The 14395-nt window shown below is 44.9% G+C and overlaps 1 protein-coding gene across 1 annotated transcript in view; it reads left to right on the forward strand.

Annotated features, from left to right (window-relative positions):
* The first annotated feature begins 643 nt into the window (after nucleotides 1-643).
* Nucleotides 644-14395, forward strand: part of LOC132571991 (zinc finger protein 160-like) — a 30907-nt gene continuing 17155 nt past the window's right edge. Inside the window, exons 1-4 of the mRNA XM_060238783.1 lie at nucleotides 644-649; nucleotides 5190-5264; nucleotides 7659-9115; nucleotides 9212-9236. Of these exons, the coding sequence (XP_060094766.1) occupies nucleotides 644-649; nucleotides 5190-5264; nucleotides 7659-9115; nucleotides 9212-9236 (1563 nt within the window). The remainder of the gene's footprint in view (nucleotides 650-5189; nucleotides 5265-7658; nucleotides 9116-9211; nucleotides 9237-14395) is intronic.

Below are 14395 nucleotides of genomic sequence, written 5' to 3' on the forward strand. Positions count from 1 at the left end.
TTCTTTGGTGGTCTCCCATCCAAATATTGGCCAAGGCTGACCCTGCTTAGCTTCTAAGATCGAACAAAACTGAGATAGCCTGGGCTATCCAGGGCAGAATGGAAGTGCTTTTAGCTAACAATAAGGAGCTGCCTGCCTCCTGATCATATTTTGCTGAGTTCTCCATGGATGACTGATGACCACTTCAAATGGTACAAAGCTGGGAGACTTAAGAGAAAGTAGAAGACCTGCATGCTTCCAGTTCTATAGCACTTTCAGATCTTACATTTATTAATGTATTTAGATATCAATATGCTACTTTTTCTAACTTGTTGGGACCCAAAGCAGCTGACAACATTTTCCTCACATTCCTCAGTTCTTACTCTTGCAACAGTAATCCTAGGCTGAGAGACTGATTGGCCAGAATCCCCTAGCAAGTCTGTATTAAAGGGGAATCCAGGATGTTTACTTGTTGACTTTGTTTGTATCCCACTTTTCTCCCCAATGGGGATTCAAAAGTGGTTGTTGGGAACCCTAAGTGTATGCTGCAAATTCATCTCTCTTTGAGTATAAAATAGGATTGCCAACTACCTAGAGAAAAAATGTCTTGCCCCTTTAATAGAGGCTTAATTCGTGGAAATGGGCAGCTGAAGCTTTTCAAGGCATGGAGGTAACTATTACCAACTAAATAACATGCCTTTAAGCCCCTGTTAAAGGGGCAGGGCATTTTCTCTGAGTGGTTGGGGACCCTAAAAAAGTATTCCACCTTATACCCCAGTCTAAATCTATTGCTCATAAACATAATTGTATACCTGTAAGTTCTAGTATTATGGGAAAAGGAAAAAAATTCTTCTGTACCCACTTTCTCTACCTCATGCATAATCTTACACATCTTTATCTAATCACCCTTTAATTTTTTTATCCCCTCTAATTCAAAAGCCTCAAGGTCTTTTCTCAAAGGGAAGGTGCTCCAGTCCTCTAACCACAAAAACACAGAACTGGAAGGGACTCTAAGGGTCATGTAGTCCAACACAGGAAATTTACAGCTGCTCCCCCACACTCCTCTAGGATCCAGGACCGGATCTACATGTTTTTTGAGGGGGGGGCAACATGAAAAAATGATGCCCCCTTATGGGCCATTCTATCTTATGGTCCCATAGAATACAGTGGACTCAATACCCAATTTGGCACCCCTCCCTCCATTGGCGCCCGGGGCAAGCACCCCCCTCTGCCCCCTCCCTAGATCTGGCCCTGCCAGGATCCATGGGCCAATCTGGCCTGGAGAAAATTCCTTTGTGACCCCAAAGTGGCAATTGGCATTACCTTGGGCATGTAAGAAAGGATGACAAGAAACAAGCATTGGCTCATCCCTTCCTGTCCTCCCTTTCACTCTCTGTCTAAATTCATAGTGAGTCAACATGCTGGGTGCTGTAATGTTCTGTGCACTTTTTCTACATCTTAAAAAAATGTATCTCAAAGGGGATTTCAAAGGGAAAAATCATGGCCTGACGCATGGCATCTAAGAGAACTCAGTCATCTTATCATTTGAGTAACTCCTACAACACTCCAGCCCTTAGATCATCTTAGTTGCCCTGGTCTGTGTCTTTTCTATCAGAACAATATCTTCTTCTTGTTTTTTGAAACAGGATGGTCAAAACCTATCCTCAGTTCTGAAGTAGCAGGAATAAACCAAGTGCCTTTGAGCACTTGCAGAATGCTTTCATTCATGCTAATTAATTATAGTGCAACAAACCACTGCTGGAATTATGGGGTGGGACTTTATGTCAGAGGGTGCAGCCTAACAATAGGTTTGAACATTGACTTCTCTTTTTAAAAAATGAACTTATAGGAATGGAGGTTCTGAAAGGTATTAAAATTTAAAAAGGTAAGGGAAAGCAGCAGAAAAGAAATTCCAGGCAATGCTATGGGGAAAATATGAGGATTACAACACAGTTGATCCTGTAAGAGGTTTGTATGCATTAATTTTTTTTAAAAAGATGCTAGTGCCCAGTGCTGCATTTAAACGCCACTCTCTTGCCTTCTGTTCCTAAAATCCAGTATTGTTTATTTACAAACCAATTTGTTTTTTAATAGGTCAAGAAATGCATTCTACATATCCCCAGGGACTGGCACCTTCTTTTTGAAGCCACATTTTTTCCCTGTGGAAAGCACCTCCAAGGCAGGAATTAATGCGCAACTTGTAAGTCGATTGCCTTGTGAGATGCCTTGTGAGATGAGAGAACTGGATAACATATAGCCAGTTGCATCTTCCCACTGGAACATGTGCCAATGGGGTGTGTATTTTTCTTGTATAAAAGCATTTTCCACATAGGAAAAAGCATTTTCCATTCTGTGCTCTGGCTCAAAATTGAAAGTGGCATAGTATTAATTGGAGACTGACCCCCACACACACACTGTAATATGTCTCTGTTACTAGTATCTATTGTCAGATATTTAAAAAATTAAAATTCCAGCAGGGTAGTCCCCTTTGTCTGCAGTAGCAATGATAACAGCACACAACATCTTATTGCCACTAAATACCAAAATATTTATTATTGCACCAGCTTTTGTGAGCCCACTTCAGGTATATGGAGTCAAGATGCACCTTTAAGACCAACAAAGTTTTATTCAGAATGTAAGCTTACATTCTGAATAAAACTTTGTTGGTCTTAAAGGTTCAACTGAACTCCTACTTTGTTCTACTGCTTCAGACCAACACGGCTGCCCACTTGGATCTATCTTCAGGTATATGAAGTTTTTTAACGCCCATGCATCCGACAAAGTTACACGGCAATAAATGTGTTAGTCGTTACAGTGTTACCAGGGTCTTATTATTGAGGGGGAAGTACAGTAGCGCTGTGCCACTATTCCCACGTAACAAAATACGTGTGTTGAACTGCGTGTATAAAAACGAAAAACAGCTCTTTTTTTTCCTACCCCCTCCCCATCTCCCCGCTAATTAGTTAGCGACGACTGAAATGCGTTGGGGGTGAGGCACTACGCTCTCATGCTGGGTTCTTTGGAGGGGTTCTTGTTTCCCTCTCCCACTGACCAGATTTGTCTCCGCGTCAGCGAGTGTTGTAGCGGGGTCTGCTTTTCTGCTGGCACAGGAAGGGGATGGAGGAGAAGAGAGAAAGATGGAAGGCTGGATGTAGCGCTGGAGAGGGAAGCTGGAAGAAGGGATTAGTCGAAGCCGACAGATCGGAAACCGCAAGGCTCCGGACTGCTGGAGCTGCTGGCAAGAGAAGCCTCTTTGTGATCTTGCAGCCTGGACTGTGCAGCCAGTGGTACGTCTGCTTCCACCGCCGGATCTTTGCCAAGGGGTGGGGGGGGGAGAGGGGGAAATCTTTCATGTCCGACTGAAGTGGAGACTGTGTGTCGCTCGTTTACTGGATATAGCTCCCCCCAAGCCTGGTAGCCCCGGAGACTGGCAGTGAGCATTTTCCCACTGAGCAGCGAGGGTCCCCGGGTAATTGTGGCGCTGGGTAGAGCAGCGTCACCATCTTTGCCCCGCAGGGGCCGTTGCTTTTACCCCTCTTCCTGATTTCCCGTAGTTTGGGGATGCTAGATTAGCCGACGAGACCCAGACTTCTTTTTACTGCACCTCTTAGGAGACGTTAACTATACGGAGTAACCCGCGTTTCTAGCTAGCCTAGGGCAACTTCATGTTATGGTATGAAAATCCTGCCGTGTATGCAATAACCTACTGCCTTTGTGGCACACGTGGCTCTGTGTGTACACAGAATGGAAACGCCTGCAATGGCTGTCATCACGGTTGACAATCTCAGCACAGTTTTTTTCACTGATTCCTGAATGAAAATATAAAACAAATGGAGAGATGTGGTGCAGTTTTGTTTTGGGGCTTTTGTCGGAATCGTTTTCCTTTCTTTAATAGATGCTGGCTGCCCTGTTTGTCTCAAAGATAGAAAGTCTATAAAAGAGATAGAACAATACCTTTTTTTTTTTTTTTGGAAGCGTATACAAGTGTTAAATATGCCAGATTTCTCTGTCCATCAAAGCATTCTATGAAAAATACAGGGTGTATTTTTGTAATTGCATGGCATAGGTAGGGACAGGAAAAGCCAATTCCCTTTTTCTGGTAAATCTGCTTGCCTTGAAACTGGTTTAGGGATAGTCCCTTAACAGTCTGTTATTTTCTAGTATTTGGAGACTGAGATTACCAGAAGTGTTGGGGGGTTTTGTTTTTATAGCACACTTTTCTCTACCTTAAGGAGTCTCAAAGCTGCTTGCAGTTTCCTTCCCTTCCTCTTCCCACAACAGGAATGTTGTGAGGCTGAGAGAGTTCTGAGAGAAATGTGACTGGCCCAGGGTCATGGTTTCCTGTGGAGGGACGGGGAAATCAATCCCAGTTCTCCAAATTAGACTCCACTGCTGTTAACCGCTACACCACAGCTGGCTCTCTACACACCAGCCTATATATGTCTCATGCTGCCTTACACTGACTCATATAATTGGTCCATTTATTGTCTAGTCTGATGGGCAGAGGCCTTCCAGGGTCTCAGTCTGTGAAGTCTCCCATTTAACTAAAGGAGTCAGGGATTAAACCTAGCTGTTTCTGCATGCAAAGCTCTTCTGATAAACCACAATCCCAGGAAGAACTCATTCATTCACTTCCCCACAGTTATATCCTGCCCTTCCCCAACGGAGTTTATACTGATTAGATATTCTCATTTCTTTTCATTATATCAAACCTGTGAAAAGGGTTAGGCTGAGAGAGAATGACTGGCCCAAGATCACCCATCAAGTTTAAAGGCATAAGCAAAGATTTGAACCCAGATATCCACAGTCAAGTTCTCCCTACTCTAACCACTATACCTGTCAATATTTGATGATTTATAAGATAAGGATGGTTTTAAACCACTTATAGTGGAGTATAGTGGTTAGAATGTCAGACTAACATTTGGGCAAACCAGTTTCAAATCCCCAAGCTGCCATGAGTGACTGTCGCAACTGTCTAATCTTAGCCTGCCTCACAGGGTTGTTGCTGTGGGGATAAAACAAAGGAGGGGGGAATGATGTAAGTCATTTTGGGTCCCCATTGCCGGGGGGGGGGGAAGTGGAGAATAAATAATTTTTGAAATGTTCTCTGAAAGGAAACCTATCCAGCATTTCTTTGTGTAAGGAAAGTAATATGGTAGACTGGAGTCCATTTGAAACCCGTTTCCCTGTTGTTTTTCTTTCTGAAATAGACTGCCTTGTATCCATATGCCAAGCCCTTACATCCTGTTGAGAGCAAAGGAATGGCTACAGCAGAGCTGGCTCAGGTAGGTAGGAGGTCTTCCAAATATTATTTAGAGGGCTTCCTTTGGGTTTTTTTTTCTTATTTGCTACTGCAGGTGGAAAGAGGGACTGTTGTAAGAACTGGGTGGGAGACACAACCTCCTTGGAACACCTTAAGATACTGGCAAGATCTCTGGGTTCAGATTTCACACCTTTATCTGCAGTTCATCTATAGTGCTCAGGCAGGCATTGTATCTGTGACCAGCTATGTTCACTCCCCAGTCCTTTGCAGAGGAAGGGAACAATGCAAGTATGATAATTCAATTTACAGCAGCAGTAACTGGGATCAGAACAGAATCAAACATGTCCACATTACAACTATTAATTAACTTAATCCTGATTTTCTGCCATCAATTGGCTTGGAATACAGCACACAATTGAAAGGCAATGGAAGTGACAGTTAAAATTCAATTACATGTGTTTCTTGTAGAGGAATGTGCCTAACTGCTTCCTGCCTTCTGAGGGCTTCACTGATTACCTTGAAAGATAGCTTGATAAATGTCTTGGAGCTTTGGCAGGCAGGATATATGCCCCAAGGAAAGAAGGCAGCATAGCATAGCCCCATCTTGTCAGTTCCCTGAAGACAGGCAGGGTCAGTATTTGGATGGGAGACCACCAAGGAAGACTCTGTGGATGACAGCAACAGTAAACCACCTCTGCTTCTCACTTGACTTGAAAGTTCCTTGCTGGAGTCACCACAAGTTGCTTGTGATGTAACAGCACTTATCTACATAACATATGGCCCAGTTAGCGATATGGTGTGAGTGGCAGCATTCAGCTTCCTACAAACCTGAAATTTCAGCTTAAAATAAAAGATCAAGTTGCTTTCTATTTCTTATTGCTGTTAATGTATTTTTAAAAAGGTGTCACTGATTGCCACTGACATCCCAGAGACTGGAAATGTGGCCAAATAAGACTTCCAGGGTTTGAGGGAGGAGGTGTTGCTCTTTACACCCCTCCTTGACTTAACTAGCACATTTGACCTGCTCTGTCTCTGGCCTAGGCCAATTAACCCCTCGCTGGGCAACCTGGTGGGCCCCAGTTCCCTGCAGCTCATTGTACTGGTGCTGAATTTAGTACAGACACCCAATCAGCACAGCTCACTGCATCCCAGAACTCCTGAGCTCAGGCCAGCAGCTGGGATTACAGGCTCCTGCCACCATGCCCAGCCACTCCCTTGACAAGCAAAACTGGAATAAAATGATGAAGAATAGTTGCATAAATTATATCACCCTGGAGAAAATTGTGCAAATGGGGTCAGGTGGTTCTTGGTGTCCAATTGAACTCTTTTTAGCATGAAGTATGTGTGCCCTGGGGCACAGGTGTTTACACCCTGCAAGTCAGCCTGGGGAGATTGTTGGTAGAGCTACAGACACTGAATTGGGACTATTGCTGTTTCAGGAGCTGGATACATCTGAGGAGGATGACAAAGAAAGGGAGACAAAGTTGAGTTTGCCTGATCCTAGGCAAGCATCCCTCATAAGCAATAATGAAGAGAACTGTGCAGCACTTCCAGGTAAAGATTTGATGTATATTTGAGGCTCTGCTTAGCCCCTGGACAGTTGCAATGGAATCTGACAATGATCCATAGAATTTCTTGGCAAATCCTTCTTCTTGTACCTTCTTTGTGTTAAGATAACTTGTATATTTTAACCGTGTACCTTGTATATCTTAACACCACCCTTCCTCATGTATATAGGGCTGGCAGCAAGTGTGCTAAGAGTTTCTTGTTCCAGCTAAAGAGATATTTGTTTAACCCCACTTTCTCTATTTTATTTAGATTCTTCTTATGCCCCTTTCAATGTTTAACAGGCTCTGGCTTTTCCCACATTTAGTATGTTTTGATTTGTTCACAAAAGAGAAGCTAGAGTTTAACCTGCTACTCATTTTTTCATCTTGTGCCAGTGAATTTTAATTTCTTGTATTATATGGAGTTTTTGACCTCTCTGTCAGTTCTTTGAACCTATGAAGCTGCCTTATACTGATCCATACCGAGTGGGCTTTCAAAGTCAATCTTGTCTACTCTGACTCACAGCAGATCTCCAGGGTCTCAGGGTCTTTCCCATAATCTCTTACCTGATCCTTTTAACTGGAACTGCCAGGGATTGAACCTAGGAATTTCTGCATGCAAAGCAGGTGCTGTGCCTCTGAGCCACAGCTCCATCTTTCTGTGTCCAGCATGAATTTTCCTGTGTTTTGTCAAATTAACCCACAGGCTCTCCTGCTGGAGATGCCCTTCCATCAGATACCTTTAAGTTTCAGTTTTCTAATCCTTCTCCCACCTGAGACCCAAAGATTTCAGTTTCCCAATCAGTCATGGAAACAGACCTTCCAGATTAGAATTGTTGTATAGTTGACCTAGTGAAAATCTGTGAAAGACTCACCCGCATGTGGATTTCTTTTCAGGAAGTGAGAATGAAGAGGAGAATCCAGGCAGTGTGGTGTCTCAGGTGCTTTTGCCAGGAGGCTGCAGAAGGAGGATATTCTTGGAACTTAAGAAAGGGGAAACCCATGAGAAGAAGGGGAAAAGCTATTCTGGAGAAAGGTGGACTAGCCCTCCTTCCTATATAGAAATCCTTGGAGATGCTAAAAGTTCTGCGGCCCACCAGGTACCCATTCCCTATAACAAGGAGCATGGGAAAATCCTTGCAGCCAGGCCCTCCAACCTCATCACCCAGCAGAGGCTTCACAGGACCAAGAAGCTCCACCAGTGTGCCGACTGCGGGAGAGGCTTTGGCGTCTTTTCAAATCTTATCCGCCACCAGAGGACCCACATTGGGGGAAAAACCCATAAATGTCCTGATTGCGGGAAAGGGTTTGTACACAGCTCGGCCCTTGTCACTCACCAGCGTATCCACACAGGGGAAAAGCCATATGCCTGCAATGAGTGTGGGAAAAGCTTCAATGTGGTGTCCAACCTCTTGCGGCACCAGAGGAGCCACACGGGAGAGAAGCCTTACCAGTGCCCTGACTGTGGGCGCTGTTGCAGCCAAAGGTCTCACCTGATCACCCACCGGCGCCTCCACACCGGGGAGAGGCCTTACCAGTGCCTGGAGTGCGGAAAAAGCTTCAACGTTAGCTCTGACCTGATCAAGCATCGGAGAATCCACACAGGTGAGAAGCCCTATGAGTGCCATTACTGTGGAAAGCGCTTCAGTGGCAGCTCCAACCTCATCACGCACCAGAGGCTCCACACTGGCGAGAAACCCTATGTCTGCCCCGAGTGCGGCAAAAGCTTCACTATCAGCTCCAAGCTGATCTCCCACCAGCGAATCCACATAGCAGAGAAACCGTTTGATTGCACAGACTGTGGAAAGAGCCTTACTGAAAGGCCCCACCTCTCCAGACACCAGCCCAGCCCCTACCACCGCGAGAAACGCTTCAAATGCATTGACTGTGGGAAGAGTTTCACTACCAGCTCCTACCTCATCACCCATCAACGGACCCACACTGGGGAGACTCCCTACATCTGTGGAGACTGTGGGAAAAGCTTCACAGTCATCTCCAACCTGGCCAGACACCAGAGGATCCACACAGGTGAGAAGCCCTATAAGTGCCCGGACTGTGGAAGGAGCTACAGCCAGCGGGCCCACCTGACAACACACCTGAGAGTCCACACTGGGGAGAAGCCCTATGTCTGCTCTGACTGCGGGAAGAGCTTCCATGTCAACTCGTCCCTCACCAAGCACCGAAGAATTCACACCGGCGAGAAGCCCTACATGTGTCCTGACTGTGGAAAAACTTTCAGCCAGAGCTCCAACGTCATCACTCATCAGAAGCTCCACCATGGAGGTAGCCTCCTTGGTGGCCCTATTAGGGTCCTTCAAATCCAATAGTTCTTCACATTTCTATGGAGAGGCTGTTGCCTATCTAATAATCTGGCTGCCTTTCACGAACATAATGGAAGGTATCTTCCCTTGCCTTGCTTCAGTTGCCTACCTCCTGTTGAATTGTGGGTAGGGATTCCCCTCTTCCTTTGCAGTGGATCAGATCGCCTGCTGTCATTAACTGCTCAGGCTAGGGGAGAGGAAGATGCATTGAAAACTTCTGCTTGACTAGCAATCACACTCCAAATTGGCTGGAACCCTTCATGTGGGAAGAAGAAGAAGAGACTGGATTTATACCCCGGCTTTCACTCAGAGTCTCTGAGTGGCTTACAATCTCCTTTTCTTTCCTCTCCCTACAACGAACACCCTGAGAGGCTGCAGCCAGCTTGCTTAGTTCCCATCAGAGAACCTTTCTAGCCCAGAGTTGTTGATGTTCTGAATTCAAGGAAAGCAGTGTTTCCTCTAAGCTGTGCGTTTGAGTAGCTGCTCAGCAACCCAGGAAGCCCTGCTCAGCAGCAATCTGGAGCCACTCAACGTCTTGCACTGCCCACTGCCCATTTTAAGATCACAGCACTTATATTCTACTTGGATGTGAACTGCTCTGCTCAGTAGGGAAGAAAAATTAGAGGGGACATGGAAGGAAAGCCTTCCTGTCTGTTCATTATGTCCTATTAACTATAAGACAATTTCACTTGGGAGAGGAATCTCCTTTTGTTGAGGGAATTATGTGTTGGGAAATTGGAGCCAGTCTTCAAATCCGCAGAGACTTTTTGGCTCAGGAGAAGCCCTTAAGCCCCCAGCAGAACCCAATAATTCTTCTACCTAATGAAGAAGCGCTTGAGCTTTGGCCTTCCAGGAAAAAGAACTGTGGCACTTTTAAGCTGTTTAGAGCAATCCCCATTGGCCTTTTTGGGATTTAATTTAACAGCAGCTGGTCCTGAACTATTCCTTTGGGTCTGGTGGTGGAGGGATCAGCCCCTTGGGTAAAAATAACTTCTAGAACAGTGGTGTCGAACTCAATTGTTATGCAGGCCAGATCTAACATAAATGAGACCTTGTTGGGCCGGGCCATGTGTATACCTATTTAAGATTAGGTAGCGGAGATATAAACTTTATAAAGGACACAAACAAACACAATTAAATATTTTTTTAAAAAAAATCTTAAAACATTAGCACTTGTTGGTCTTAAAGGTGCTTTCTTTGTATTTCTCCTGTGGGATCCAGGGAATAGGGCAAAGAAAGCTGTAGCTCTTTTCTTCCTTCCCCAGGAGACTGAGGGGAGGAGCCTCAGCCAATAGAAGGAAGAGAGACTTGGCTCAGTAGCTCTGCTGTGCGATTGAGAGAGCCTGGAAGAACAAGCTCTGCCTTTCCCCTTCCTCCCCAAGGGAAGAGTCTCAGCCTATGGAGAAAATAGAAGTTTTGCTCTGTAGCTCCTGTGCGATTGAGCAAGCCTTGAAAAGTAAGTTGTTATGCAGAAGGAAGCAAGAGAGAGGGAGAATGAAGCTGATGACAGCCAGTTGCTCGGGGGCCTGATAGGAGCCCTCCAGGGGCCTGATTCAGCCCCTGGGCTCCATGCTTGACACCCCTGATCTAAAAGGATCAGTTAGTATGTGATGTGAAAGACCTTTGGTGGAGAGCTTGGAGACCCACTGCCAATCAGAATAGGCAATCCTGACCAGGATAGCCCAAGGATCTGACCCAGTATATAAGATAGCCTCATGAGGAATATTGTGGATTTCATGCTAAGACGTGTTTGGTGCCTGTCATATGATAATAAAAGAATGGTTTTGTTAGTTGCATTGTATTTTTTTTCTTCATTGGTTTACCTGTAATGCACGTGGGATTATTGCAAATGACCTGTTTGTTCTGGAGTCTTTGACTCACTAGATTTTATGCAGTGATTGTATTTGCTATGGCTGCACCCGTAGTTCTCAAAACAAACCTACAGAGTTGACCAAACATAAAAAGACATGAGCTGGGAATCTCTTTACAAAAGTTGCTTGTAAAGGCTGACCCTGCCTTGCTGTGGTAACATAGCCTTCCTATGGTAACACAGCTTTACCTAGGTTTGGTCTCAGTAGCTCCCCAAGTAACACCAGGGCTTTTTTTTCCTGCCAAAGCCCACAGGAGCAGAGCTCCACCTGGGCTGGCCAGGGCTCCAGCTGGTCCAACCCGCTATGCAGCAGCCACATGCTCCCAGACCAGGCAGTGTGGCCTAGTATGCAAATCAACTCCTGCTTGGCTTTTCCTACAAAAAAAAAAAAAGCACTGAGTAACACACACCAGAAAGCAAAGGAAGGCTTTAGTGAAGAAATCCAAGAAAAGGTATAAAAACAAGGCATGTAGTTCAGTGACATTGAAATGCACAAAAATAACAAAAAACAGTGAGCCATTGATTCTCTCTCATCTTAACTTACCTCACAGGGTTCTAAATGGAGGTGAGGAGAACAAATCTCAAAGGTGTTTCAGGGTCTCTGCTGGAGAGAAGAGTGGGGTATACATATTTAAATACACACATAAAATAAGATTTCTTGCACTCACAAGCAACTAGATTCAAAGAAGGTGAGATTCTTACAAATAAAAATGCTGAAACTCAAGCCCAGATATTGGGGTTTCCCACCATTAGTATACTTGACCATGCTAGATGACAATACAGTCATCAGGAATAGTGGTGAGGTACTGTTTTTTTAAAAAAAATTCATTAAGGTTGTTTGAACGTATAACACTTCCATATACCAAGTCATTTCATTGAGACATCTAGCTCATTAGTCTTGCTGACTTCAGAATCTCAAAGAAAGCTCTTCCCTTACACCTGCAGCCAGAGATCCTTTCCTTCAATGAAGATGCAACTCAAGACCCTCTACCCGCAAAGCCATAAGAACAAAAGCCTAGCTTAAGTGCAGGCCTCATTTTGGGCAGGAGTTCACAGGAGCAGAGCTCCAGAATTTCTAAATTTTGTTGTGCTTTCTCCCCGCCACCCCCAAATACTTGTTTCAGGGCTCCATTGTCCAACCCCTGTGAGAATTTTGCTGAACTCTAAGATTCGACAAACTTTCTAATATTTCCCACACACAAAAAATAGGAAAATAACCAAAACATATAAAGCAGACAGATGGAAATCTTCATCATGCCACTGTGGCCACATAGGAGAAAGTAATTTAAAAAGTATGATGGGAGTAAGGTTTTATTATGACAATTATAATTCAAGAAGCCTTTTAAGGTAGATGCTGAGTTGATATAATTTAGTACACCTTCCAGTGATGTCGGGGGGGGTGTGGTATAAGCAAATGAGTTGTGCTAATGAGCTCCAGGACCTCTTTTCCATTAAATGACTCCTGAACAAGTTGAATTACTGCTTTGTAACAAAAACAAGTCAACGAGGATTTGGCAAGATCTCTGTAGTTGCAGCTTTTAAATCATTTTTTATATGAAATACATCAAAGTAGTGTGTTAGTTAAGAGCCCCATGGCGCAGAGTGGTAAAACTGCAGTATTGCAGTTGAAGCCCTCTGCTCATGACCTGAGTTCGATCCCAGCAGAAGCTGGTTCAGGTGGTAGGGTCCAGGTTGACTCAGCCTTCCATCCTTCCGAGGTCGGTAAAATGAGTACCCAGCTTGCTGGGGGGAAAGCGTAGATGACTGAGGAAGGCAATGGCAAACCACCCCGTAAAAAGTCTGCCTTGAAAACGTGAAAGCAGTGTCACCCCAGAGTCGAAAATAACTGGTGCTTGCACAGAGGACTACCTTTACCTTAGTGTGTGAGTAACATGCTGGATGTTAGATTCAGGTGGGGTAGCCATGTTGGTCTGAAGCAGCAGAACAAAGTTTGAGTCCAGTGGCACCTTTAAGACCAACAACGTTTAAAAAATAAATAAAGCTTTGTTGGTCTTAAAGGTGCCACTGAACTCAAACGTTGTTTTCCAAGATGTTGCATGTCTTATTCTGGAGGCGGCATCAAGCATGACACCCTCTCTGACTGCCCTCTGCTATCCCACTGAGCTTAAAACCACTGCAATTTCTGAGCATATAGCAAGCTCAGAAATTGAAATGTTCAATATTACCTACAATAGAAGAATATCTGGTGAAGATGATGGAACTTACTGAGATGATGGAACTTATCTTTTTGGGTAAAATTATTGAGAGGGCAGTAGCACTACAGCTACAAAGTTTTCTGGATGACGCTTCCATCCTAGACCCCCACCAGTCTGACTTCCACCCAGGTCATGGGATGAAGACAGTGTTGGTAGCCCTGGTGGATGACCTCCAGCGGTATCTGGACCGAGGCGGCTCGGCAGTACTGATGTTGTTAGACCTATTGGCTGTGTTCAATACAGTTGACCATCGGTTGCTGACCCGCTGCCTCGCCGACGCAGAGATTCAGGACTTGGCCTTGCAATGGCTTTCCTCTTTCCTAGATGGTCGGGGACAAAGGGTGGCAATTTGGGGGAGAATCATCCCGGAGGCACGCACTTAAATGTGGAGTGCCTCAGGGGGCAGTGCTCTCCCCATGCTGTTTAACATCTACATGCGCCCCCTTGCTCAGATTGCCCAGAGGTATGGGTTGGGTTGCCACCAGTACGCTGATGACACCCAGCTCTATCTGTTGATGGATGGACGGTCTGGCGGTGTCCCAGAAAATCTGGACGTGGCGTTGCAAGCTGTGGCAGGATGGCTTAGACTGAGTCGCTTGAAGCTGAATCCAACGAAAACAGAGGTCCTTTCCCTGAGTCGCAGCGATCTAGGCAGGGAAATCCCCTTACCAGCATTTGACAGTATGCCACTGACAATGGTGCACAGTCAGAAGCTTGGGGGTGCTGCTGGGGCCTGCCTTGACAATGGAGGCCCAGATAGCAGCCATTGCAAAATCCACTTTTTTCCATCTTAGGCAGGTGAGGCAGTTGGTCCCCTTCCTTGAACGCACCGACCTGGCAACTGTGATCCATGCAACGGTCACCTCGAGACTGGACTACTGTAATGCCCTCTACTTGGGGCTGCCCCTGTCTTAGTGTTTCAAACACTTTTATTAGTAACATATGGTAATAAATTTCAATTTCTTACTTCATTAATAATTACCTTTTTAAAATCTATCCCATATATTACTTTCTACCCACCCCTCCCCCCGTTACTTGACCCCCGCCGGAGTCATATACTTAAAATCTTAATATTAAAGGTACCCTTAATTAATAAGAACCAAAATTAATATCCTCCTCCCTCTTGTACTTAGTCATTATCAAAAATTGTCCAATGTCCTTTTATTTTCCACTCTTTTTCTATGTAACTTCTGAACATT

This window comes from Heteronotia binoei, chromosome 5 (assembly GCF_032191835.1).
Source record: "Heteronotia binoei isolate CCM8104 ecotype False Entrance Well chromosome 5, APGP_CSIRO_Hbin_v1, whole genome shotgun sequence".
NCBI lineage: Eukaryota > Metazoa > Chordata > Lepidosauria > Squamata > Gekkonidae > Heteronotia > Heteronotia binoei.